The 23,211-nt window shown below is 58.6% G+C and overlaps 1 protein-coding gene across 5 annotated transcripts in view; it reads right to left on the minus strand.

Moving 5' to 3' along the window:
* Window positions 1–2,903: 2,903 nt before the first annotated feature.
* Window positions 2,904–23,211, minus strand: part of Katnip (katanin interacting protein) — a 117,666-nt gene continuing 97,358 nt past the window's right edge. For all 5 annotated transcript variants that reach the window (XM_070004278.1, XM_070004279.1, XM_070004277.1 and 2 more), the window contains 13 exons: window positions 20,056–20,808; window positions 19,004–19,215; window positions 17,756–17,834; window positions 14,720–14,897; window positions 11,151–11,316; window positions 9,680–9,837; window positions 8,876–8,940; window positions 7,886–7,996; window positions 7,191–7,330; window positions 6,059–6,160; window positions 4,597–4,754; window positions 4,415–4,503; window positions 2,904–4,313 (listed from right to left, as the gene is read on the minus strand). In XM_070004278.1, the coding sequence (XP_069860379.1) occupies window positions 4,258–4,313; window positions 4,415–4,503; window positions 4,597–4,754; window positions 6,059–6,160; window positions 7,191–7,330; window positions 7,886–7,996; window positions 8,876–8,940; window positions 9,680–9,837; window positions 11,151–11,316; window positions 14,720–14,897; window positions 17,756–17,834; window positions 19,004–19,215; window positions 20,056–20,808 (2,267 nt within the window). In that variant the 3' untranslated portion in view covers window positions 2,904–4,257. The remainder of the gene's footprint in view (window positions 4,314–4,414; window positions 4,504–4,596; window positions 4,755–6,058; window positions 6,161–7,190; window positions 7,331–7,885; window positions 7,997–8,875; window positions 8,941–9,679; window positions 9,838–11,150; window positions 11,317–14,719; window positions 14,898–17,755; window positions 17,835–19,003; window positions 19,216–20,055; window positions 20,809–23,211) is intronic.

Genomic DNA, 23,211 nt, shown 5'->3' on the forward strand with positions numbered 1-23,211 from the left:
GAGCAGCCGTCTGTCTGCCCCGGGGCGGGGGGGGGCAGCCTGGGGACCCTTCCTCTGTCCTACCATGGATCCCTGTGTCCAGCAGACCCGTCCTGCGGCGGGAGGCCTGGTGGGTGTCCGTGGGGGGGCCTCTTGATCCTGAGGCCCTCCTGGGGCCTGATCCACGGCCTTGTGCCTCAGAGAAGCCCAGCTCCCCGCCGCGGGCTGGCCACCCCACGGAAACACCGCAGCTGACCTTGTCCAAGGACACCCACAGCGGCCGACGTGGCAGGTGCAGGAGCCGGCACCCGTCTGGTCCCTGGGCTGTGTCAGCGCATGGGTGCATTGCCAGGCCTGGACATATACTCATGTCCTGCCCTGTGGTACTTGGCTGGCACAGTGACACACCCACCCTGGGTGCACCGGCAGCACGGGGCCACAGTCCTCGCCCCGGCCTCTTAAGAAACATGGTTGATGTCCCCCCTGGCTGGTGGCTGTCAGGAGCAGTCACCCCGCAGCGCCCGGCCTGCCACCCGGTCCCAGCCACAAGCTGGTCTCCGGGTAATGGAAACGTCAGTGTGATTCATGGGTTTGTCTACAACAGCCAGGCTGGAAGACAGAGCCAGCAGGGAGCCTCGTCTGCAAAGAGGACACGGAACCATCGCTGGGGAGGGAGAGAAGCCGCCCAGAGCACCCTGAGCTGCCAAGAGGGGTGTGGGTTCAGACCTCCATTCAAGCTCTAGTTAATGGAGAGCCATGCATGCTTCTGGGGCCAGGCGGCTGCCTGGTACACACACAACCCCATACAAGAAGTTATCACTTCAGATTGGGTGAGTGCCCTGTAGATTAGGGCGGGAAGGGTGAAGCAGGTAAAATGTGTGGAGGCAAGGGCATGTGCAAAGGCCCTGGGGTTGGTAGTGGTTTGGTGTGGACCGTGCAACACTAAGCAGGAGAGTATGCTTGAAACCCTGGTGAGGATAGGAAGGCTTGGGGGAGGGGGGCTCTGCCGGCTAAGGAAAGGGGGGGGGCTCCTCATCTTGAGGGGTACTGGAAGCCTTGGGTAGAAGGGTTCTTAAAGGCAGACATTTGGGAAGGTCGGATGGAGAGGCCACTTGGAGGCCACAGAGGCCTTGTGGGACGCCGAGTGAATGACTGAAGTGTGGAAGAAATGCAGGGTGGGGGCCTACACGTGCACTGGAGGACAGGGACCCAGGCTCCACTGCCCGTGGGACAGAGGGCCACAGCAAAGCTGCTGATCCTGGGGAGAAGAGGCCCATCCCGTCCACCCGGGGCCAACGGCACACACGGACAGGAAGGTCCCCAGGGAGGCCCAGTGCCCCATCCCCTGGTCGCCTCTCAAGACACATTTCACGGGCCCGGCCCTGGCCCCGCTGATGGCTGTGGTTTGGCAGGGGCATGGCCACCTCTCGGGACAGCTGGGGTCCAGGGAACAGTAGAGGTAGTTTGTCCCATGAGCCAACTGGAGGCCTGGGGGAAGGAGGGAGAAATGAGGAGGGTGGTGTTTGGAATCCTAGGGACAAGGAATGAGGACATAGAGGAGGAGGAGTTTGCAGTGAAGGGGTGGGGCATTAACGTCTACTCAGCCAATGGGCAGCTCTAAAGCCAGTGCCCTTCACGGGCCAATCAGCCAGGGGGCGGGGCAGGGGCGGAGCCTGCCATGGTCACTTCCAGCCCCTGGGCAGCCCCGTCTTCCTGTCTCCGTGGGTGCCCCCAGAAAACAAGGGCCATTTTGAGGCTCTGCTTCTCCGAGGGCTGGGCGTCCTCCAGGATGCCCCTGCTACCTGGACAAGGAAGCCTGGGCCAGGGCACTATCCCAGGTCACATGTCCAGGAAGTGATGGAACCTACGCCTGCTGACGACCCCAGGACCATCGCACATCACCGCCAACACGCCAGGGAAGCCAGTGTGCCTTCCGCCATGGAGCTTGTGCGTGAGGTGAAGGCTGTTGGGTAGTGAGCCGGGCGTGACGACAAGATTGGTGTGCGATGCACCCCTGGGCTCAGGGGGGAAATCAGATTCTATCCTGAAAGCCGACAGCAGATGAAGACAGCCGATTATGAGCCCTAGGCATCGCCAGTGTGAAGAGCCGAGCCTGTGAGCCCCGCCTGGACGAGGGATGGCCTGGTACTTGTGCCCAGGAGGGACCTCCAGGCTCTCGGGCTATCTCTGCTTGGAGATGAACCCCCAGGCCTGTGCCCAGACAGCCACCTGCCCACCCTGCCCTGGGCACCCAGGGGAAGCCCCACCCGGCCCCCCCCCCCCCGGCGCTACCAGTGGGAGGGAGGCAGATGTCCAGGCTGGCCTGAGGGGCCACAGCAGGACGGCTGTCTGGCCAGGCTGCCTGCTCCCGGTGGTGCTGGGATCCTGCCGGGTGCTTGCCTGGGTTGAGCCAACTCTGAGACGTTCCATTTAGCATTGCAAACAGACCACCTGGGTGTCTGGCAGATGTGGGCTGGGACCGGGGGTCACTGGGGTAGTGGTACTCTAGTGACCCCTTGAAGGGCCTGTCTGCCCTGGGACCACGGCCTTCCGGGATAGCCTAGACCCCTGACATCGCTCAGCTGGCTCTGGTGGCCCCGGCTGAACCGGGTCCCCCTCCTCCCCTGCCCCACAGAAGCCCCTCGTCTCTGGCATGGGGTTGGTGGCAGTCTGTGACTCCCGCCTAAGACTTTGCTGCACCTTTTGTTGTTGTTGTTAAGTGCGTCCCTCAGCTCTTCAGCTCAAGGCTAGCGCTCTACTACTTGAGCCACAGCGCCACTTCCAGCTTTTTCTGCTTATGTGGTGTTGTGGAATCGAACTCAGGACCTTATGCATGCAAGGCAACTGCTCTACTACTGAGCCGCCTTCCCAGCCCCAGACTCTATTCTTAGTAACATTTTTTTTTTATTGATTTGCAAGAGGAAAAAAAAATAGAAATTTATTACAAAGTTATACCTGTCTAGTTCCCTTCCTTCCTCCTAGATTGTATGGTACCAGAGTTATTAGACACATCAACAGGGGTCCTGGATGTGTGTGAACCCCGATGGCTGCCCCACCCCCACCCCCCGTGAATCCAGCCGGGAGCCGAGGCCTTGGCCTTGCTGGGGCTCAGAGGCTCCCAGGAAAGCAGGCTCTGGATTTGGTCCTAGGAGCTGGTTTGATTGGCCTCTGGCTTTCTGGGAATGGCAGCAGCTCTCCAGGGCGCCCAGAGGAAGAGCTTGGTGGATCTGGGAGCTGAACAGAGGAGCTGGGGGGCCTCGATGGCTGCTGGATCGTCTCCCCCAAAACACAACTCCCGTCTCTGTTGTCGGCCCTGCCTTCTGGACAAAAAGCGCATTTGCATAGTGGCTCTACACTCGGGCCCCTTCACAAAGCCATCTCTGGGCTCTGGGTTGCGTAGAAACAAACGCACAGAGTACAGTACCCAGGCCGGGCTGCACCAGGCCGAGTGCCAGCCCGAAAACGGATTAGAAGTTGGAACAATAAATTACCCACCACTGGGAAACCAATTAGGTCCCTGATCCGAGCTTGTGACAGAGATGGAAATAGATGCGTTCCGGGCTCCCTTTGGCTAGGGGGGACTGCGGGGGTGGGGGGTGGGGTCCAGGGTACCTTTCCAGCTCACTGGGAGGAGGCGGAGCTTCAGGAGGGGGGAAGAGAGGGGCTGACCCTCACAAGGGAAAGGAAGGAGGAAGGGGTGCTAGGCTGGAGGGGTAGGGGAGTTGGGTCCCCCACCTAAGTTTGCTTCCTCTGCTCAGATCATGCACTTTTGGCCAACCTGGTCTTAGGCTTAGCAAGAGGTGAGAGGCCTTTATAAAACCAGCCCCTGCCCCCCCCCCCCGCCCCTCTCCCCAACAAGGCCTGGGCAGGACCAAGGGCAAGCCAGCGTGCCTTCGCAGTCCTGAGCTCAGGCCCAGAGGCCCCTCAGCCAGCAGGGGGTGTGGCCACCTCAGCCAATGAGGGCCAATGAGGGCCCAGCCTGCTGGTGGGAGTATAGCCTGGCCCCGCCTACTGGGCTTGCTCCGGGCCTGAGATGCTGCTGGACCAGGCCTACCTGCCTGGACCTAGGAGAGGTCCAGGGCCCAGTGTGCCCAGCTTCTGTGGCCAGCCCTGTCCTCCATGGGAGTCCTGTGGCTCCCACGGCTGTCGCCCCCCCCCTTCCGCCCCCATGTCCCTCTATGCCGAGTTCTCTTCCAGCCTCTGGGGTCCTGGCCAGCTGACACAGGTCTGAGACACACTGGGGTGGAGCCGGGCCAGGCTGGGGCCCACCGAGCACCTTCAGCACCGCCGCTGCCTGGCTGGCTCCTCGCTTATGCAGGTCTTGGGGCGCAGAGCTGAGGGAGAGGAACACAAAGGGCCCCGTTACCCAGCTGTGATGCCCCCTGGCGGGGAAACGCATGGGGGAGGGGGAGCACCACCGCGGGCGGTCGCTGACCTGGATCCGCGACGCCCGGCCTCCTCTTGGAGTTGGTGATGATCTGGTTCTCGTTCATCATCTGGACGTCCTGGTCCTCGCCCCAGTGGCTGTGGGGAGGAGGGGGCGGGAGGGACCATGAGACCCGGGGTGCGGCCGGGGTCCCCCCCACCGCCTCCTCCCGCGGGCAGGCCGGGGCGCACCTGAGGACGGGGTGTCTCTGGTGAGCGGCATCGGCGTCCTCGGTGAAGAGGATGGTGTGGTAGGGCACCGTGGGCTCGCAGGTGGGCAGGATGCCGCCCACCAGGTGGTTCACCATGGCCAGGACGCCGTTGTACACCAGCAAGTCGTCCACCAGGAGCTGGGTGGACACACGAGGCTCCAGATCCCGCGTCCACCCACCACCTGGGCAAGGCTGAGCCCTGCCTGTTCTAAGTGAAAGTTTCTCCTGTGGGAGTCAATGCCGGCAGCAAGTACAGACCTACTGTGTGCCTGGTCAACATGATCCCAGCAAGTACAGACCAGCTGTGTGCCTGGTCAACATGATCCCAGCAAGTACAGACCAGCTGTGTGCCTGGTCAACATGATCCCAGCAAGTACAGACCAGCTGTGTGCCTGGTCAACATGATCCCAGCAAGTACAGACCAGCTGTGTGCCTGGTCAACATGATCCCAGCAAGTACAGACCTACTGTGTGCCTGGTCAACATGATTCCAGCAAGTACAGACCTACTGTGTGCCTGGTCAACATGATCCCAGCAAGTACAGACCAGCTGTGTGCCTGGTCAACATGATCCCAGCAAGTACAGACCTACTGTGTGCCTGGTCAACATGATCCCAGCAAGTACAGACCAGCTGTGTGCCTGGTCAACATGATCCCAGCAAGTACAGACCTACTGTGTGCCTGGTCAACATGATCCCAGCAAGTACAGACCTACTGTGTGCCTGGTCAACATGATCCCAGCAAGTACAGACCTACTGTGTGCCTGGTCAACATGATCCCAGCAAGTACAGACCTACTGTGTGCCTGGTCAACATGATCCCAGCAAGTACAGCCCTACTGTGTGCCTGGTCAACATGATTCCAGCAAGTATGGACCTACTGTGTGCCTGCCTGCATGATATCTTCAGCAAGTACAGACCTACTGTGTGCCTGCCTGCATGATGATCCCAGCAGATATGGACCTACTGTGTGTCTGGCCAACATGATCGCAGCAAATATGGACCTACTCTGTGCCGGCCTGCACGATGACCCCAGCAAATATGGACCTACTGTGTGCTGGTCTGCATGAAGACCCTAGCAAGTACCCACCCACAAGCTGTGTGCCTGGCTTGCACAATGATCCCATTTATTACTAAAGGGAAAGATGTATGCTCTTAGCCAGGGCCACAAAGAAGAAACTGAGGCTGGAGGCAAACTGGGGTCTCTGTCCCCAAGCCCTGCTTTCCCAGTCACCTCCTGGAGCTGGAGGGAATGGGGAGCCACCAAAGGAAAGCCGAATTCAGGGGGACCCCGCAGCAGGCTCAGGTGGTCCAGATCTCCCCACGTCTGCCTAAGCACAAGACATGTGCAAGGTTACAGCAGAGGAAAGGAAATGGCGTCACAGCTGGCCGCCTCATTGCCAGCGAGCACCGTTACCTCTGGAGGCTCGGCTAGTGAGTACTCACACCAAATTCCTTCACCCCTCGGAGGGGGGTTTTCGCGTAATTCCACAGCTTGACCATGGACACCGTGGTGGGCAGGTCGAAGATGACGTAGACTCGGTTCACCTACGGGACAGCGCGGGTGAGGTGGGCGTGGAAGCAAGGGGGGGTGGAGCCCCGGGGCTGTCCCGGCGCTGCCTGCCGCAGCACTGCCCCATCAAGCCCACTGGGCCGCCGGCTGCCAGCCTGGAGCCCTGCGGCCTGGCGTCTCTAGCAAGCCCATCGGGAGTCAGGTCACGTGTGGCCGTGTTTGCAACAAACTGCTGAGCTGGCTCTCGCCGGGCGGCTTCCTTGGGTGGCTGGGGAGTTGGGGACATCTTGGCCAGTGGGCTCTGTGGGGTCCCCGACTCGAGTCAGGAGCCTGAGCCCCGGGGAAGTCTGCAGGGTCCTCCCCCCTTTTTGTCCCTTGGCTGAATCAGAGAAGCACGGTCTGGGTCCTAACTGACACCCCCCAAGGGAGGGCCGCTGATCAGGGCAGATCCCCACAGCCCCAAAGACCCTTCTCTCTCCGGCCCCAGACAGCCACCCTGGGCAGCTTAGAGAAACTTGGAAGCCGAAAGAAACTCTGGGCATCAGCAGGGGCCGTGGTCCTGGTCTGTGGCTTCCTTAGAGCCCTGGAGGCTGGGGGGGGGGTGGTAGGGGGAGGAGGGAGTCCGTGGGGGGGGGCGGGTTCAGGCTCATGGCCACCTGGAAGTCTGCCTCTGCCCTCAGATGCCACAGGCCTGGCAGTGAAGGCTGGAGGGACATGGCCAACCTGTGCCTATCCCGGCCTCCTCCATCCCCACCTCGGCCAGTCAGGCCCAGTGGTGGTGGGGGTCACCTCTCAGCTCATGGGGCATTCTTAGGGCCACGGGCTGGAGTGCAAGGAAACCGAGTCCGCAGCTGGATCAGCTGACCAGACCGATTTGGGGCTAGAGGGAAGGCAGGGCATCCATGCTGGGGCATTGGGGAAGGGCAGAAGTGGCCAGGGGACGGACAGGAGGAGGAGGGCAGGGCGGCTGGCCCACTGCGAGGGGCAGGCGGGGGGTGGGGGAGACAGGGCAATGGCAGTGTCTACCCCGTGCCGGGTGGGGGGGATGGCGGCACAGGCACCCACCAGGCCAGGCAGGACTGGTGCCAGCCACATGTGTCTGCCGTCGCTGGTGTCGTTCACGCCATCGATGAGCTTGTCTGGGGTGCGCACGTCCCCGTGCACGGCCTCCAGCACATTCACGCTGTCGGGGAACGCAGCGATGTCTGAGGGGCGCTAAGGTCACAGTGCAGAGCAGGGAGTGGGGGTCGCCACCAGGGCTGAGGGACCGGGGGGGGGGGGGGGGAGTTTCTGCACTGCAGATCTGGTGCTGGTGGCTCACGTCTGTAATCCTAGCCACTCAGGAGGCTGAGACCTGAAGGTCGTAGTTTGAAGCCAGCCCAGGGCAGACTCTCGTGGGCAATTAAACCACTCAAAAACCGGAAGTGGTGCTGTGGCTCAAATGGTAGAGCACTAGCCTTGAGCAGCTCAGACTGACTTAGATGAAGGCCATGACCCAAGGCAAGGGGCAGCCTGGCCCAGCAGGGGCCACCGGGCAGAGAAGCCCGTGGACCAGCCCTGGCTCAGAGCATGGCACAGAGCCGGCCCCCGGTAAGCATTCACCGTGCATCCATTCCAACCAGGTCTGAGTTGGACTGGAAGGGGAGAAACTGCCCTGGCTATTCACGGCCACAGGCGCCCTGAGCTCCAGTCCTTCCAGAGAAGCTGGACAGGGTGCGTCCAGCGCTGCCCTGCGGGCCAGGCTTCCGTGGGGAGGATACTGTTTTCCGACAGGGGGATTTTGTCTCCTCGCTCGTCGTACAGCTCCAGTCCGGTGAGGCCGATGTAGTAGGGGTCCCCCCAGCTGGTCAGAAGCCGGAACTGGAAGACGACTAGCCATGGGGTTAAGGAAGATAGTTAAGGACTAAGATAACAGGGATTTTTTTTCCCCCTCTTGTCAGCTTATAGGAATCAAAGAGGAACAATGGACCCAAGTCCATCAGAATGCGTACGATGCCCGCTTCTCTTTAATGTGAACTGGCCGATCGGAACCTTCCTCCAGCCCCGGGGCACGGGGTACAGGTTAAGACAGTGTCAGGCACGGGCAAACATGGGTGCCATGAGCCGAGCTGGCTGTGGGACTGGAGGTAGGGGGAGGGGAGTACACAGACTTGTGCCTCAGTTTCCCTGGCTGTGAAATGACAAGCAGCACAGCAGATCTTTCTCCCCCTTCTCTCTGGAGCCCAGTGTCGGGGAGGCCCCTGGGGGCCCATGCCAGCAGAGCGGGCCACGTTAGGGCCACCAGGCCAAGTCACAGCCAGGCCAGTCATTTCCAGGACAGCCAGCTGGGCCACGGGGGGCGGGCTCTCTAGGCAGGCCTGCCCTCCCAAGCTGGGAATGCTGGGAGCACGGGTCTAGGCCTCTGTAATTCCTTCTCCCTCCTTTCTTTTTGAGACAGGATCTGGCTAGTAGCCCAGGCTGGGCCCCCCTGGCTCTGTGCTCCGAACGCTGGGATTACCAGCGGGACCACTGTGCCCAGCCCCTGTACCCCATGTCCTCTGCTGTGACAGGGGAAAATGATAGACCCATGTACAGGCTGACAGGGTTCCGGGCGCCGCCAGGAGGGTGGAGAGCTGGTGGGTGCAGCCATGGTCCTGTGTGGCGGGTGTCTCGGAACCCTGAGTCTGTCTGTCTCTGCCTTAGTTTCCCTGCTGGACCCCTGGCTGCCCAGCGTCGGCTGCCTATGGACTGGCTGGCCACAGAGAGGATACAGCCACAGGGCATGAGCGGGGCCTCGTAGTCCATGCTGGAACGTTCCAGGCTTTTCCAGTCCAGCCTGGAAAGACAAATCGGCATGTGAAAAAAGCTTCCCGCAGCCGGGTACTGCCTAGACGCGTCTCGGCCACGAATGTTGAAGAAACCAGCCATCCTCCCACCCCGCCCACCAGGAAGGCCCAGCACCCTGGAGGGGGCCACAGCCAAGGCTCCCGGAGGCTGGGCCAGGAGTCGGAAAAGATCTAGAAGCTTCCCGGCGGGGACCCTTGCCTGCTTCAGAGCAACGCAGGGGACAGAACTTCCTGTCCTGTGTGGGTAAGGCCACTGGGCACAGAGTGGGCAAGTCACCTGCCCAAGGCCACAGAGCTGGCAGGGAGCAATAGTACTATGTGCCTGCTCTCTCTCCCTGGTCACCTCCATCCATCTGTGGCCCAGGTCTCCTGGATGCCAAGGCCAGTGTCACACCGGAGTGGCTGTTCGGAGGGCTGGGGAGGAGGCGGGCTGGTTTGTGTCGGAGCTGGCCTGGGGGCGCTGGATGTGGACGCACTGAGTGAATGTGACATTTACAAACTTACAAACTTCATGCAACAGCATGGAATCCCAGCGCACCAGACCACCGCATGGCTCTGGGTTTTTTTTTTTTTTCTCTTTTGAAGCTTTGTGGATCAGGAGCGAGGTGGCAGAGGAGGGGAGCCCTGGCCTGAACCAGTCAGCAGCTGCTTCTGAACGGCTGGGCTTTCCCAAACATCCGATCGGTCCTATCCAAACGCCACGGGGGCCGGGGGGAGGGGGCAGCTCACCTCCGGGCTGGTGGGGGCGGCAGGGGGGCCCGCAGGTGGTCCACAAAGAGGATTTCTTGTGCAAAATCAAAGTGGCAGTTGCCTGGCCCCTTCCGGATGAGGAATCCTTCGGGAGGGGAGACGCACAGGCCGTCCAGAAACACGTGGACAATCTTGGCCTGGCGGATGACGGACACAAGCGGCCTGAGCCGGGGAATGGCCGTGAAGCCCTGTCAGGGCGCCCTCAGCATTTCTGGGGTCTCCTGAGGGCAGAAGCCATCCCAGCCGGACTCGGGATCCACCAGCAAATCTCAAAGGCCCCATGGCAGTCTGGGGTGATGGCGTGGGGTGGGAAGTGGGGAGCAGGTAGACAGCCCTCGTCCCCCCCCCGCCCCGCCCCAGCATCTCCCTCCCTCCCGGGGTCCCTTCCACCAGCCAGCAGTGATGGCTGCGGCCCAGGCAGCCGCTGAGTTCCTGCCAGCAGCAGAGAGGAGGGGGCGCCCAGGACCCCGGCACCTCACAGGTGCCCCCCCCCCCGCACCCCGCAGCCCTGTCTCTGCTCATGCAGGCCCAGCGCTCGGGGAGCACATGGCTGGACACGGGTGGGGCAGCCCACGTCGGGTGTGGCTGTCTCTTGAGTCCTGGCCTCTGTGCCCCCTCCCCCCCGCCTCTTCCCCTGCCTAGGGAGCTACCAGGACACAGGCCTTGCAATTGCCAGGCTCACCTGGCACACCAGTCCCCAAACGCCATTCTGTGCCCCTCACAACACCCAGGGCACGCTGGTTCCCTGCCCATTCCTAGGGTTGAGAGAATCTTAGCCATGCGCCCCCAGAGCCTGGGGGGACGTGAGGGAGGTTAGGTAAACCTACCTCAAGAGTCCCAGGTCCTGCCTTTTGGGTTGTTTCTTTTTGTTTTTTTGTCAGTCGTGGGGCCTGAACTCTGGGCCTGGGCGCTGCCCCTGAGCTCTTCAGCTCAAGGCGAGCGCTCTACCACTTGAGCCACAGCGCCACTTCCGGTTTTCTGGTGGTTCATTGGAGATAGGAGTCTCACGGGCTTTCCTTACTCGGGCTGGCTTTGAACCGTGATCCTCAGATCTCAGCCTCCTGAGTAGCTAGGATTACAGGCTTGAGCCACGGGCGCCCGGCAGGTCCTGGCTTTTATCCCTATGTGGGGTCCCGTACCCAGAGTACTTTGGGGTGTGTGGGGGAGACCAGGGCCACCGGCCCGTCTTGCAGTGGCCAGGCCAGTCCCTAAGACCCTATGGGAGCCCGTGGGGGAGCTGCTGTGTGGCCCACAGAGGAAGCCCAGGTCTGGATCCCAGAGCTCAAGCTCCGGTTGACCAAGTCAACGCGGCGTGGCAGAGCTGCCAACCCTCCTGAGGTACCTGGCACCCCCGCACCCCTGCAGCCCTGCTCAGCTTTCCCCAGTGCTGCTGGCCATTCCCCGAGGCGCTTGCTGGAGCTGGGCCCTCTCTCCCCCACCGCCCACTCACCCCTCGATAGGTGTCTTCAGGAGATTTGTTGTAGTTCCAGAAACGCACGCCGGCGATGCTCTCGGCTCTGTCGAAGCGGATCGTGACCACGTGGTCCAGGCTGGGCGAGAAGGGGATCAGCCACATGTGCTCGTCCTCTGTGGTGACGTTGACGCTGTCGATCAGCCTGCAGGTGGCAGGGGAGGGTCAGGGTGGGGAGGGCCGCCATCCCAAAGACCCTCGCCTGGCCGCCAGGCCCCTTCAGAGCAGGTGACCGGGGCCAGCTCTGTGACACCAGAGGGCTCTTGCAGCAGGGAAAAACCAGGGTGACAATCCCCCTGCCCTGCCGAAGGTGCCTTGACAGAACAGTGACCCCACTTCTGGGGTGTTCTATTTCTCCTAAGGAAAATATACTCCATCCACTGGGAAGGCGCTCTGTACAAAGATACTTGTTACAGAACTGTTCGTACTGCAACAAACAAGCTCAAAAGGAAACAGAGACAGCAACATTTCTATTTTCTGGAATTCATTTTTTTTTGCTCTTTTCTTTTTATTATTCAAAAGTCCAATGTTTTTTTAAATCATCCATCCTCAATTTTTTGGAGTTCATTTCTTTAATAAGTATTATTTTAAATAATCAGATGCACATTGTGCCTCTGTGCTCCTCTCCTAAGAGCGTCCACCTCTGGTCTCACTGTGTGTGAATGCCTAGAGACCTGTACATTTATATTGGTATGGTTTTCTGTTTCTTTTGTCTTGTTTGTTCATTTATCTGTCTTTGACAGGGTAAGGGGGGGTGGCACAGAAATGGAGGGACGAAGGGTGAACAAATGCAGAAAGCGGTTCTCAATAGACACTATGTTGAAAAATGAACTATGCAACTTGTAGGTGGGGACGGGAGGGGGAAACACAGAGCGAGGGAACGGGTGACATTGCCCAAAAAGAAATGTACTCACTATCTGACTCACGTAACTGTAACCCTCTGTACATCACCTTTATAATAGCAATTTTAAAATGCATGGGGGGGGGGGGAAACCCAACCTCACAAAATGAAAAGCTAAAAGAGGGCTGGCAAGGTGGCTCAGTGGTAGAGCGCTTGCCTTGCATGCCTGAGGCCCTGGGTTTGATTCCTCAGCACCACATAAGCAAAAAGAAAAAAAGCCGGAAGTGGCGCTATGGCTCAAGTGGTAGAGCGCTAGCCTTGAGCTGAAGAGCTGAGGGACAGTGCCCAGGCCCAGAGTTCAGGCCCCATGACTGACAAAAAAGGAAAAAGAAAAGCAAAGCTAAAAGACCTCAAAGTGAACAATTTAGGGAAGAAAATCTGTCATTGACAGGGCAGGGCGGGCAGGGCGGACACGGGGGCAGGGGCACGGATGGAAGTGCATGGAGATGAGGACGGTACCAGGCAAGAGCGGGTGGAAGGGACTCAGGCCTGCACTGAGAGGCGAGTGGCCTCCCTTCTTCTTCCTGGTGGAACCGGAGCACCAGAGGAACGTGGCGGCTCTGGGCTGGGGACGGGTATAAGAGGAGGGCAGCCATGGCTGCAAATGGCCAGATCGAGGGGGTGGGGATCCTCAATGTGGGTATCACTGGACGCCCTAGCCAGTAGGAGAGAGCCACCCACAGCCTGACCTCTCATTACCTTAGCCCTGTCGGCCCACAGTACTCCATCTTTGTGGTCTCTTGTTCCCTGGGCTCCACCCACCTCAACTTCCTGCCCTAGCCTCCTTCCTCAGCCTCTCTGCCCTAGCCTCCTGCCTCAGCCTCCTTATGACTTCCCCGGATCGTCTAGCACACTCAGCCCCAAGGCCCCTCTTGGCTCTGCAGGGGCGGCTAGCGGTCAGCCTTCTGAACCTGCCCCCGCCCTGGATCCTGGCCACACTGGGACAGACCCAGGCTCAGGCTACTCCCCTGCTTCCTAGATCTGAAAATCAACTTTCTGGTTCTTTTACATCTTCAAATTGGGGGCTTGAAATAAATCTTACAATCTAAGTGTTCATCCAAGGAGGTAATGTTTTTTTTTTCTTCTTTTTCTTTCCTCTCTCTCTAAAAGGCTGTTATTAAATTGATGGATGGTGTGTCTCACAATTGCTGGCATCTTAAAACGGAGGAAGCTCGGCAGTCGGGGCCGGGTGTTTGTGGCGCTGAGCTAGCTAGCTGACTGGGGACAAAAGCAATTACCGTCCTGTCCTAGGGACGGGCCAGCTCGGCAGCACAGCTGTCGCCATTCCTCAGCCCTGCTGACCCACCAGGACATCCAAGAGACCTCCAGGCCCTGTCCTCCAACAGGCTGAGAAGCAGGGGCCGCACCAGGCCTGCCCCAGCGGCAGCGAACACACCGTGCCCAGGTCTGAGGCTCAAGAAACAGACTAGACGAGCCTGGAGCGCCCCCCCACCAGCCCCCGAGAAGAAAGCTGCCAAGACAGGTGTTTCTGCTTCCTCTTCCTCCCCCTCCTCTTTCTCCTCTTCCTCCTCCTCTCTTCCCACTCTTCCTCTTTCTTCTTCCCCCTTTTTCCTTCTCCTCCTCTTCCTCCTCCTTCTTCTTTTTCTTCTCTTCTTGCTCCTCTTCCTCCTCCTCCTGCTACTGCTTTCTTCTTCTCCTCCCCCTTCACTGCTCCTCCATCCCCCCTTCTTCTCCTCCTCTTTTGGTGCTAGCAGTGGGGCTTGAACTCAGGGCCTCAGGCTCTTACTTAACTTATTCTCTCAAGGCTGGCACCCTACCATTTGAGCCATAGCTCTACTTCGGGCTTTGTAGCAGTTTAATAGAGATAATTAAGCACTGCTGTGGCCCACCTGTTTGACTTGTACACAGAGAAAGGAAGTCACGGACAGGGCCTCGCCCTTCAGCAAATACACAAGATGAGAAAGAAGGGAGCCGGAGTGCCCCCGCCCTCCCCCACCGGCTCACAGCCCTGCGGCCCAGGATGGAGGAGCAGCGGGGAGCTGAGATCGGAGACTTGGGGTCAGCCCAGGAAGAAAAGTCTGTGAGACTCTATCTCTAATTAACCACCGAAGTGAAGCTGTGGCTCTAATGATAGCGTGCTAGCTAGCCTGGACAAAGAAAAAAACAACCAGAAAACCCTTAGATAGTGCCCAGGCCCTGAGTTCGAGCCTCAGGACCAACACACACATACACACACAGAAGACAGAAGACAGAGACAGGATTCTACCTCCCAGCCCTGTTCCCTGGCCGCGGGTCCCAGGTCCCTGTGCATGCGTGCTGTGGCCGAGGCTTGTCCCTCGTGGAACCTGACCCAGTCTTGGTTCACAGCACGTGGCAAAAGCCAGGGCGGTGCAGCCACGGCCGTGCGAGCCCTCCTTGGTGATCGCACTGGTGCCCGTGCAGGGGAGAGACCCAGGGGGCTCAGGGGCACACATGGGGAGCTGCGCACGACGCAGCCATTTCCAGCTGGCCCTGCTAGGCCCGGGCAGGGGATGGCCAGCATACCCAGCATGGCAGCCTGCCTGCCCCCTCCCACCCTGAGGCCCGGGCCTGGCTTGCCTCCCGCACTGCGTCCGGGACAGTGAAGTCTAAGCCGTAGGCCAGACGTAAACCCCTGTGCTGGAGCCGAGCCCTGACGCGCACTCACTTGTCCAGGGTCCGGGAGTCGTCCGTGTACTCGGGAAGGTCGTTGAGGTCTCTGGGGGAAGCGGACAGCTGGTGCGGGCGGATGGGCAGGGCCTGGCCGTCCCTACCCACCACTTCCAGGCCAGTGAGCCCCAGGTAGTGCAGGTCCCCCCAGGAGGCGGTGAAATTGAGCCGAAGGCCTGCAACCGGGAGCCGAGGAGACCGGTCAATCCCAGAGGCTCCAGGGAACTGAGTGAGGGGGAGGAGGGAGTTGGGGGGGAGGGACGCCTTGGGCTTCTCCACTGTCCTATGGGGAATCCAGGCTTGTTCACAGCCAAGGCTCAGGACATGCCACAGGCCGAATGGACCAGTGCTACTGAAGCTGCTCGTGGCCCAGGCTCAAGGGTCCTGGGACCCCATCCCATCTTAACACTGCACCTGGCTCCCATGTGGCCAACAGGCTCTCCTCAACCGGCTTCTGCCACCTATCCCAATGTCATGGCCACCAGGGGCCCTCTGGTCCACCCAGATCTTGTGTGTATGTGCTGGTGCGCGCACACACACAGTCACCCGTACTAGGGCTTTGAACTCAAAGCCTGGGCTCTGTCCCTGGGCTTTTGTGCTCAAGGCTGGCACTCTGCCACTTGAGCCACAGATCCACGTCAGACTTTTTGGTGGGTAACTGGAGATTGATATGGGTACTCTCCTGCCTGGGCTGACTTTGAACCCTGATCCTCAGATCTCAGCTCCCTGCCACCAGCACCTGGCTGGCTCTCCACCCAGATCTTTCTGCTCTAATTCCATTCCATCCATCCACAGTACCCGGCACATAATTGGGGCTCAGAGCCTCCAAAACACTGGACAAGGAAGGAAGGGAGGCGGTTCCACCAACCAGCCCTCAGTATGGGGACGTGAGGCTTCATTCCCCTGCACTCAGGGTAGGGGAAGCGGCTGTCAGAGCACTCTACCCTGCCCCCTGACCTCGCCCGGACTCCATCAGGGCCCACTCGGAGGTGACCTTCTTGGCCCTGAGGCCAACAGGCCAGATGACTCACTGGGCTGCCCGGAAAGCTCAGACTGGGTTGAATGTCTTGGCCAGGCCCAGCCACACCGAGCCCAGTGGCTCACGGGCACCCCCCCTCCCCTGGGCCTTTCCCAGCATCCATTTCGCGGCTCAGCCCTCGGCCATGCTGCCAAAGTCACCCTGAGCATCTCGGGGCGGCACACGCATCCCCAGGCACCAGCGGGGGGTGGGGGGGGAATAACACCCCTCACCCCGTGACATCGCTAATGCTGCTGCACACAGAGGTCCCTGTCTGGGCCACAGAGCCAGCCTTAGTCCACAGGCTAGAAGCAAACCTCAGGCCAGCAGGAGGCTATACTTTAGACTGTCCTACCTTTCTTTTCTCTTCTTTTTGTCCAACCTGGGGCTTGAACGTTGGGTCTGGGCGCTGTGTCTGAGCTTCTCTGGCTCAGGGCTAGGGCTCTACCACTTGAGCCATCGCTCCATTTCTGGCTTTAAATTTCATAATAGTTTATTGGAGACTAAGGGTCTCGTGGGCTTTCCTGCCCTGGCTGGCTTCGAACTGTGATCCTCAGATGGATCTCAGTCTCTGAGTAGCTAGGATTACAGGCATGACCCACTGGTGCCTGTCTTCTTTTCTTTCTTTTCTTTTCTTTTCTGGTGGTACTGGAGCTGGAAGTCCAGCTTGTTAGACAAGTGAACCATGTCCCCCCCCCTTCCCCGCTTCTTTTTGCTTTAGTTATTTTTCAGATAGGGTCTTGAACTTTTGCCTGGCCTGGCCTTGAGCCATGAGCTTCCTATCTTGCTTCCTGCGTAGCTGGGGACTATAGGCTGCATCACCATGTCCTGCCCAGGTAAAGAATGAGTTTAAGCAGGAGATGACTAAGCAGTGACTTACAAAGCTCAGCAGCCCAGCCTCTCCTGCCTGGCATAACGTACAGTTCCATCTAATCTGCTTCTGTGTTGGAAGGCGATTCTTTTCCTTTTGGAGCTGATTCCTCATTCCATATTCATTTTCCTCGGGTATCAATTAGTATTTATACAAATGGAAATTAATTTTGTTATTTCTCTCCTGTGTTTCAACCCCCTCAGCTCTTTTCCTATTCATCACGGCTGATATTTGCAAACTTCCAAAATTAGAGTCATCTGCAAATTAGCAAGTCAGAGATTCCTTTCAAAGCACAAATAGGCTTGGCCATCTCTCCTACCCGGTGCGCCCCAGCCCTGGCCCCACATCAAACCCTATCCGCTTGCATAGGCTGGAGAAGGAGGTGGAGAATTTGGGGTGCAGAGGGAGGGAGGCAAAAGTTCAGAGAGGAAGGATGCAAAATCTCAGGCCTCAAAACGTACAGAGAAGCTGGGTGCCGGTGGCTCATGCCTGTAATCCTAACTACTCAGGAGGCTGAGATCTGAGGATCGAGGTTCAAAGCCAGCCCAGGCAGGAAAAGTCTGAGAGACTCTTCTCTCCAATTAACCATCACAATTATGGAAGTGAAGGTTGGCTTACATGGTAGAACACTAGCCTTGAGAAGAAAAAACAAAAGCCAAAAGAAAGCACGCAGGCCCTGAGCTCAAGCCTAGTACTGGCCACACAGATGCACAGACACATCTATGCACAGACACATGTATGACAATAGAGCTGGGTGGAGATGCCTGCTAACTGATGAGAGGCTTGGAAATGGCTCGTCTTGCAGGGTAGAGGGCCCTGAGCTCTCTCAGAACCTGCTTTGAGAAAGGGGAGGGGCCATTTTGGTGGGAGACATCCAGAGGACAATCAGCACATGGAGGGGGCGGTGGCCACTCTGCCCGGCTGGCGCTCCTGGGCAGACTGTACCACCTGACCTCTCCCAGGGAACGCTCTGGCTCTGGGTCGGCCTCCAGCACTACCCTGGCTGGCAGGTGAGCCCAGCAGAGGCCTGACCCTCCTTGTGGCCTGGTGTCTCTGTGTAGGACCCAACCCACACAGCCACACACCCCTCAACCCAAAGTCAGTGTCTTCCCACTGGCCACCCCCAAGCCCCAGAGTGCACTCACAGATGCCATGGTAGATGCCAGGCTCCGGTGTGGTGACTTCGGGGCTGGGGGAGCTGGGGGGCAGCTCCAGCCCCAGGATCTGTATGGGGGGTGGGGGAAGAAACAAAGGAAAGGGGAGAGGTTTATATGTGTGTGTGTGTGCGCGTGCGTGCGTGTGTGTGTGTGTGTGTGTGTGTGTGTGTGTGTGTGTGTGTGTGTACTAGGGCTTGAACAGGACCTAGGAACTGTCCCTGAAGGTTTCTTTTTTTTTTTTTTTACTCAAGGCTGGTGCTCCTACTGCTTGAGTCACAGCTCTACTTCTGGCTTTTTGGTGGTTAATTGGAGATAAGAATCTCACAGACTTTTCCGTCCTGGCTGGCTTCAAACCATGATCTGGGATCTCAGTGTCCTGAGAGGCTAGGGTTACAGGTGTGAGCCACCAGTGCCTGAACACCTGAACTGCCAACATGCCTCCTCCCCATCCTTGCCTGCTTCCCTGGGCTCTGCTGCCCCGGGGGGATGAGCTCTGTGGGGTCCACTGGCTTCCTTCCCATGCTGTGGGCCTCTGTGGTCACGTCCTTCCCGTAGCCTGCCTTCCCTCCTACCCTCACCTCCCCTTTTACATTCCCTTCCTTCTCTGGAAACCAGCAGTGACACCTTTCTGGGTCACCAGTATTCAGAACCGGTGGCCTTGCTGATCTGTGCTTTGGTTTATCCTCCTCCCCCCCCCCCCCCCCGCCTTCCTTCTTGGCAGTGCTGGTGTTCAAACTCAGTACTGAGCCACATCCCCTTCCCGCCCCAACCACCCCCCCCCCGCAGTCCTTTTTTGGTGCAATTTTTCAGGCAGGGTCTCCTGCTTTTGCCCAGACAGCCTGGACTGTAAACCTCCTGATTTCTGCCTCTCAAGTCGCTGGGGTTACAGGTGTGAGCCATAGCAATAGGCCTTGAGCATTCAAGGTATTTCTAGTTTTTACATCAACTGACAATGAGGGATCTAACGCCACCCCATGCCTCCCTCCCCCCAAATCCAACCTTTAAATCATACAGACGATGGAAAAAGTTCATTTCTCTTGGCTTTGATAAAAATTTGAATACTTTGTTCACTTGGATTTTAAGAGAAATAATTAGAGAATGAAGTATGACATACGGGACCAACAATGAAGTAGAGAAGTGGGAAATGTGAAGCTGGCAGCCCCCGGGGCATCCTCTCTGTCCCCGCTCTGCTTCCCCTCCCCGCCCCCCCCCCCCCCCCCCCCGCTCCTGTCCTACCCGGTCGTCGGCGCTGGAGCCAGCCTGGGTGAAAGGCCGCTCCTGGCCCTCGCTGTCAGCCGTGCTAGGCCTCCTTGGGGCCTGACCGAGCTGCAGGCTGCACAGCCCGTCTGTGTCCACATCCACGTCAAACGTGTCATCGGAACAGAAGATGGCCTCCAGGATGTCCTCGTCGGTGGTGAATAAGATGGTGTCTCCAAAGTGCTCCGGGGCTGGGCATCACCGGAAAGATAGGAGGGTCAAGTCTGGCCCCGGGGCCCCGGATCTGAGCGTCCACGGCCACGCCCATCATCCACCCGTGGGCTAGGCCAGCCCAGTCACCAAACAGCCCGTGCTCCGGGTGTGAATCTGCTTTGTTCTCATGTGGGCAAATCCCTGCCGTCTGTCACCGAACAAGTGACAACTGTTGCTGCAGATACACATCTGATCTCTGTGGGTGCTTTTCCCCTGGTACCTGGCTGTGAGGGTATGATGCTTGCCCTTTCCCCAGGAGCAGGCTCTAGTGGCTGGCTTATGGGGGCGCATAGCCCTACTCTTTTTGCCTTAAGCAGGAAAAGAGCCTGCAATTTGGGGTCCAGAGCACCCCAGAATGAGGCTGAGATTGCACCTGCCTAACCAGGCCCAGGCTTCTTGTAAGAGTCCCCCCTCGAACGGCCCCTTGGCAAAGGTGGGCAAAGTCGATGGAGGTGGAGTGGGGCCGGCCCAGGGTGAGGGGACAGGCCGCAAGGGCGTGTTGTCCTAGCTCCTGGCCATCCCATCCATTGGGTTGGAGACCCACCCGGGGGACTCTTAGGAGCAAAACAACTCTCTTAGACTCTAGCCCCCCCCCACCCCATGAAGACAGGCAAGCAGCAAAGGGAAAAGCATGCAGTCAGCTCTGAACAGTCTCCCGCAGGTCATGGGGAGTGGGGGTGGGGGGACCGGGTAAAGTGAAGTGACCCTATCTGTCATGGGCCAGCCTGGGGGTTCATTCTTTTTCTTCTCATGAACTTCAGACAGAACATTCTCCTCTCCCCTCCTGCTCCCCCCTGACCCGCACACACACACCGTACCTCCAGTCAGGGTCCCTGAAGCCTTGGCAATCTCCCCTTCGAAGATGCGCTGCCCGTCTAGCAGCATGGTGATGTCTTTCACGCCTCGGAACGAGTGGATCCGGGACTTGTTGTAGTTCCAAATCCTGATCATGGCTACTTGGCAAGGGTGGGCAAAGTCGATGGAGATGGAGTGGGACCGGCCTGGCGTGAAGGGCGCCAGCCACACGTGCATGTCGTCCTGGGTCCTGTTCACCCCGTCCACCAGGTTGGCGACCACGCGGGGGTCCTTCCCGTAGGCCGGCAAGACGTTGATGTCAGGGGGCTCGGCGCGGATGTCGGCAACCTGCACCGGCTCCCCCTGGGAGCTGAAGATCTCTACCCCGTTCAGGCCCACGTAGTGTCTGTCGCCCCACGTGGAGGCGATGTGGATGACCAAGTGCTGGCCGTAGGGCAGGACGGGGATTTTGAAGTCGCCGTCGCCGCTGCCGCCTTTGGTCTCGGGGGAGCAGTCGCCCTGGCCCCTGCCTGGCCCTGGCTGTGGCTCCGGCCGTGGCTCCCCGTCCCTCCGTGGGGGCGGCTGGCCCTGCCGCCCGCCCGCCCTCTGCAGCTGGAGGAACTCGTCCAGGATGTCGCTCTGCTGCTCCGGCCGGGGGATGCGGCCCAGGTGGAAGCGGTCGAAGGCGCTGAGGGAGTCCCAGGACTCACGCAGCCAGTGTTCCTGCTCCCCACGCCACCGCAGGCGGGGCGGCGTGTGGGCTGCCCCGGGATCTTCTGAAGGGAGGAGATGGGGAGACAGTCTGTTAATGGCGTGCACGCATGCGTGCGCGCGCGCACACACACACACACACACACACACACACACAAAGTGGGATTCCTCATAGACCCTTAACCGGGGTCTTAAAAGCTGAGGCTACCATGGCCAGTTCCCTGCCCAAGAGGCCCCTCCTGGCATGTGAGGGCCAGAGGTGACAGTAGCTGGCTTTGTCTGGGACAGTCCCTGCACACAGCAGTGACCTGGTGCCCATAGCCTACGACTACGCTACTGGACACGTGCGTCGCCATGACGGGCTTTCTTGCCAGGCCTGGCTTTGAACCATGATCATCAGAGCTCAGTGTCCTGCGTAGCTAGGATTACAGGCGTGAGCCACAGGCACAGGCTGAACTTTGGACTTATTTATTTATTTGGTTGTAAGGCTTGAACTCGGAGCCTGGGCGCTGTCCCTGAGCTCTTTTGCTCAAGGATAGTGCTCTACCTTTTTGAGCCACAGCTCCCACTTCTGGTTTTCTGAGTGGCTAACTGGCGATAAGAGTCTCTTGGACTTTCTTGTCCCAGCCGGCTTCAAACTGCAATCCTCAGATCTCAGCCTCCTGAGTAGCTAGGATTATAGGTGGGAGCCACCGGCTCCCAGCTCTAGACTTTGAACTTTCTAAGGCAACTACCTTGCAAATCAGGAGAAATGGCAAGGTGTGAATCTGGAATGTTCCCCAAAGGCCCATGTGCTAAAGGCTGGGTCTCCTGCCCAGGACACCATGGGGAGGGGTGGGGCCTGCAGGAGGCCAGTGGAGCTGGATTGTGGGGGCCTTGGACAGGGACCCTGAATCAGGCCCATGCGCTTTCTCTCTCCATACCTCAGCCACCAGCAGCTTCCTCCACCCCCACAATCCCATCATGCCCTTCTGACTCGCCACAGGCCCAGACCAATGGGGGCCAACGACACACCTTCCTTCCTTTCTCCGTGATAAATCTTTCTTCCTTTGAAGTCGTTTACCTCGGGTCTTTTGTCACAATGATGGAAAGCTGGCACGGGAAGACTACTTGGTCGGGTTAGGGACTGGCTAATGGTCGTTCTGTTTAGACATTCCCATGGCCAGGCAAGTAACGAGTCAGCCACATGAGCGGCTGTGCTCAGGCTGCCCAGCCCCGGGCTCGGATGGTATCCCAAGGGCCTCATGGTAGAAGAAGGCTCACAAAAGAACAGTTGGGGCTGGCTGCTGCTAGTATAACCCCAACACTCCGGAGGCTGAGCAGGAGGATTGAGAGTTTGAGGCTAACCTGGGTTACATAGCAAGAACTTCTCCAAAAGACTAAGGGCTGGAGATATATTTCAGTCTAGCATGTGTAAGGCTCTGGGTTCCACCACCAGACACACACACACACACACACACACACACACACACACACACACACACACACACACACACACACACACACACACACACTCTAAAGGAAGGAAAAGCCAGACAGTGTAGCACATCCTAGCATGAGTGACACTCACGTGCATTAATAGTGATCCACAATGGAAGGACTTTTATTTCCTTCTTTATAATTCTATCTCCTATGTTCCTTGAACTCAGGGCCTCATGCTTGCTTGGCTTGCTTGCTTGCCTGGTACTCTACCGCTTGAGCCATCTCTCCAAATCCAGTTTTGATGGTTCATTGGAGATAAGAATCTCACAGATAAGGTGGCTCAGTGGTAGAGTGCTTGCCTTGCATGCCTGAGGCCCTGGGTTCGATTCCTCAGCACCACATAAGCAGAAAAAAAAAAAGCCGGAAGTGGCGCTGTGGCTCAAGTGGTAGAGCACTAGCCTTGAGCTGAAGAGCTGAGGGACAGCGCCCAGGCCCAGAGTTCAGGCCCCACAACTGGACCCCCCCCCCCTAAAAAAAAAAAAGAATCTCACAGACTTTCCTGCCCAGGCTGGTTCTGAAGTGAGATCTCAGCCTGGGGTAGCTAGAACACTATAGGCTCCCAGATTATTTATTACTTTTATAATCTGGGGGGCGGGGGGGGGGGGTGGGAGGGAGAAAGGTTAGTAAAAGAGTGAACAAGGCATGAATATCATGAGTTCAAGGCTAGCCTGGACTACATAGATAGATCTTGGAAGGAAGGAAGGAAGGAAGGAAGGAAGAAAGGAAGGGAGGAAGGAAGGAAGGAAGGGAGGAGGGAGGGAGGCAGGGAGGAAGGAGGGAAGAGGAGGGTAGGAGGAGGGAGAGAGACACAGAGGGGGGAGGGAGGGAGCAGGAGAGAGAGGTAAAAAAAACAAAGAGCAAGCCAGCGTGTACAGTACAGGCTGAGGGCTCTACCTGCTTGTGTCCCGAGGTACAGGGTACAGGCAAGCGCCCCCCCTCCCAGGCCCTGTGCTCACAAAGACTCTAAAAGTGGAGGTGTGAGCAAA

The sequence above is a fragment of the Dipodomys merriami genome, unplaced genomic scaffold, assembly GCF_024711535.1.
Source record: "Dipodomys merriami isolate MVZ:Mamm:240054 unplaced genomic scaffold, mDipMer1.0.p SCAF_62, whole genome shotgun sequence".
Classification (NCBI taxonomy): Eukaryota; Metazoa; Chordata; class Mammalia; order Rodentia; family Heteromyidae; genus Dipodomys; species Dipodomys merriami.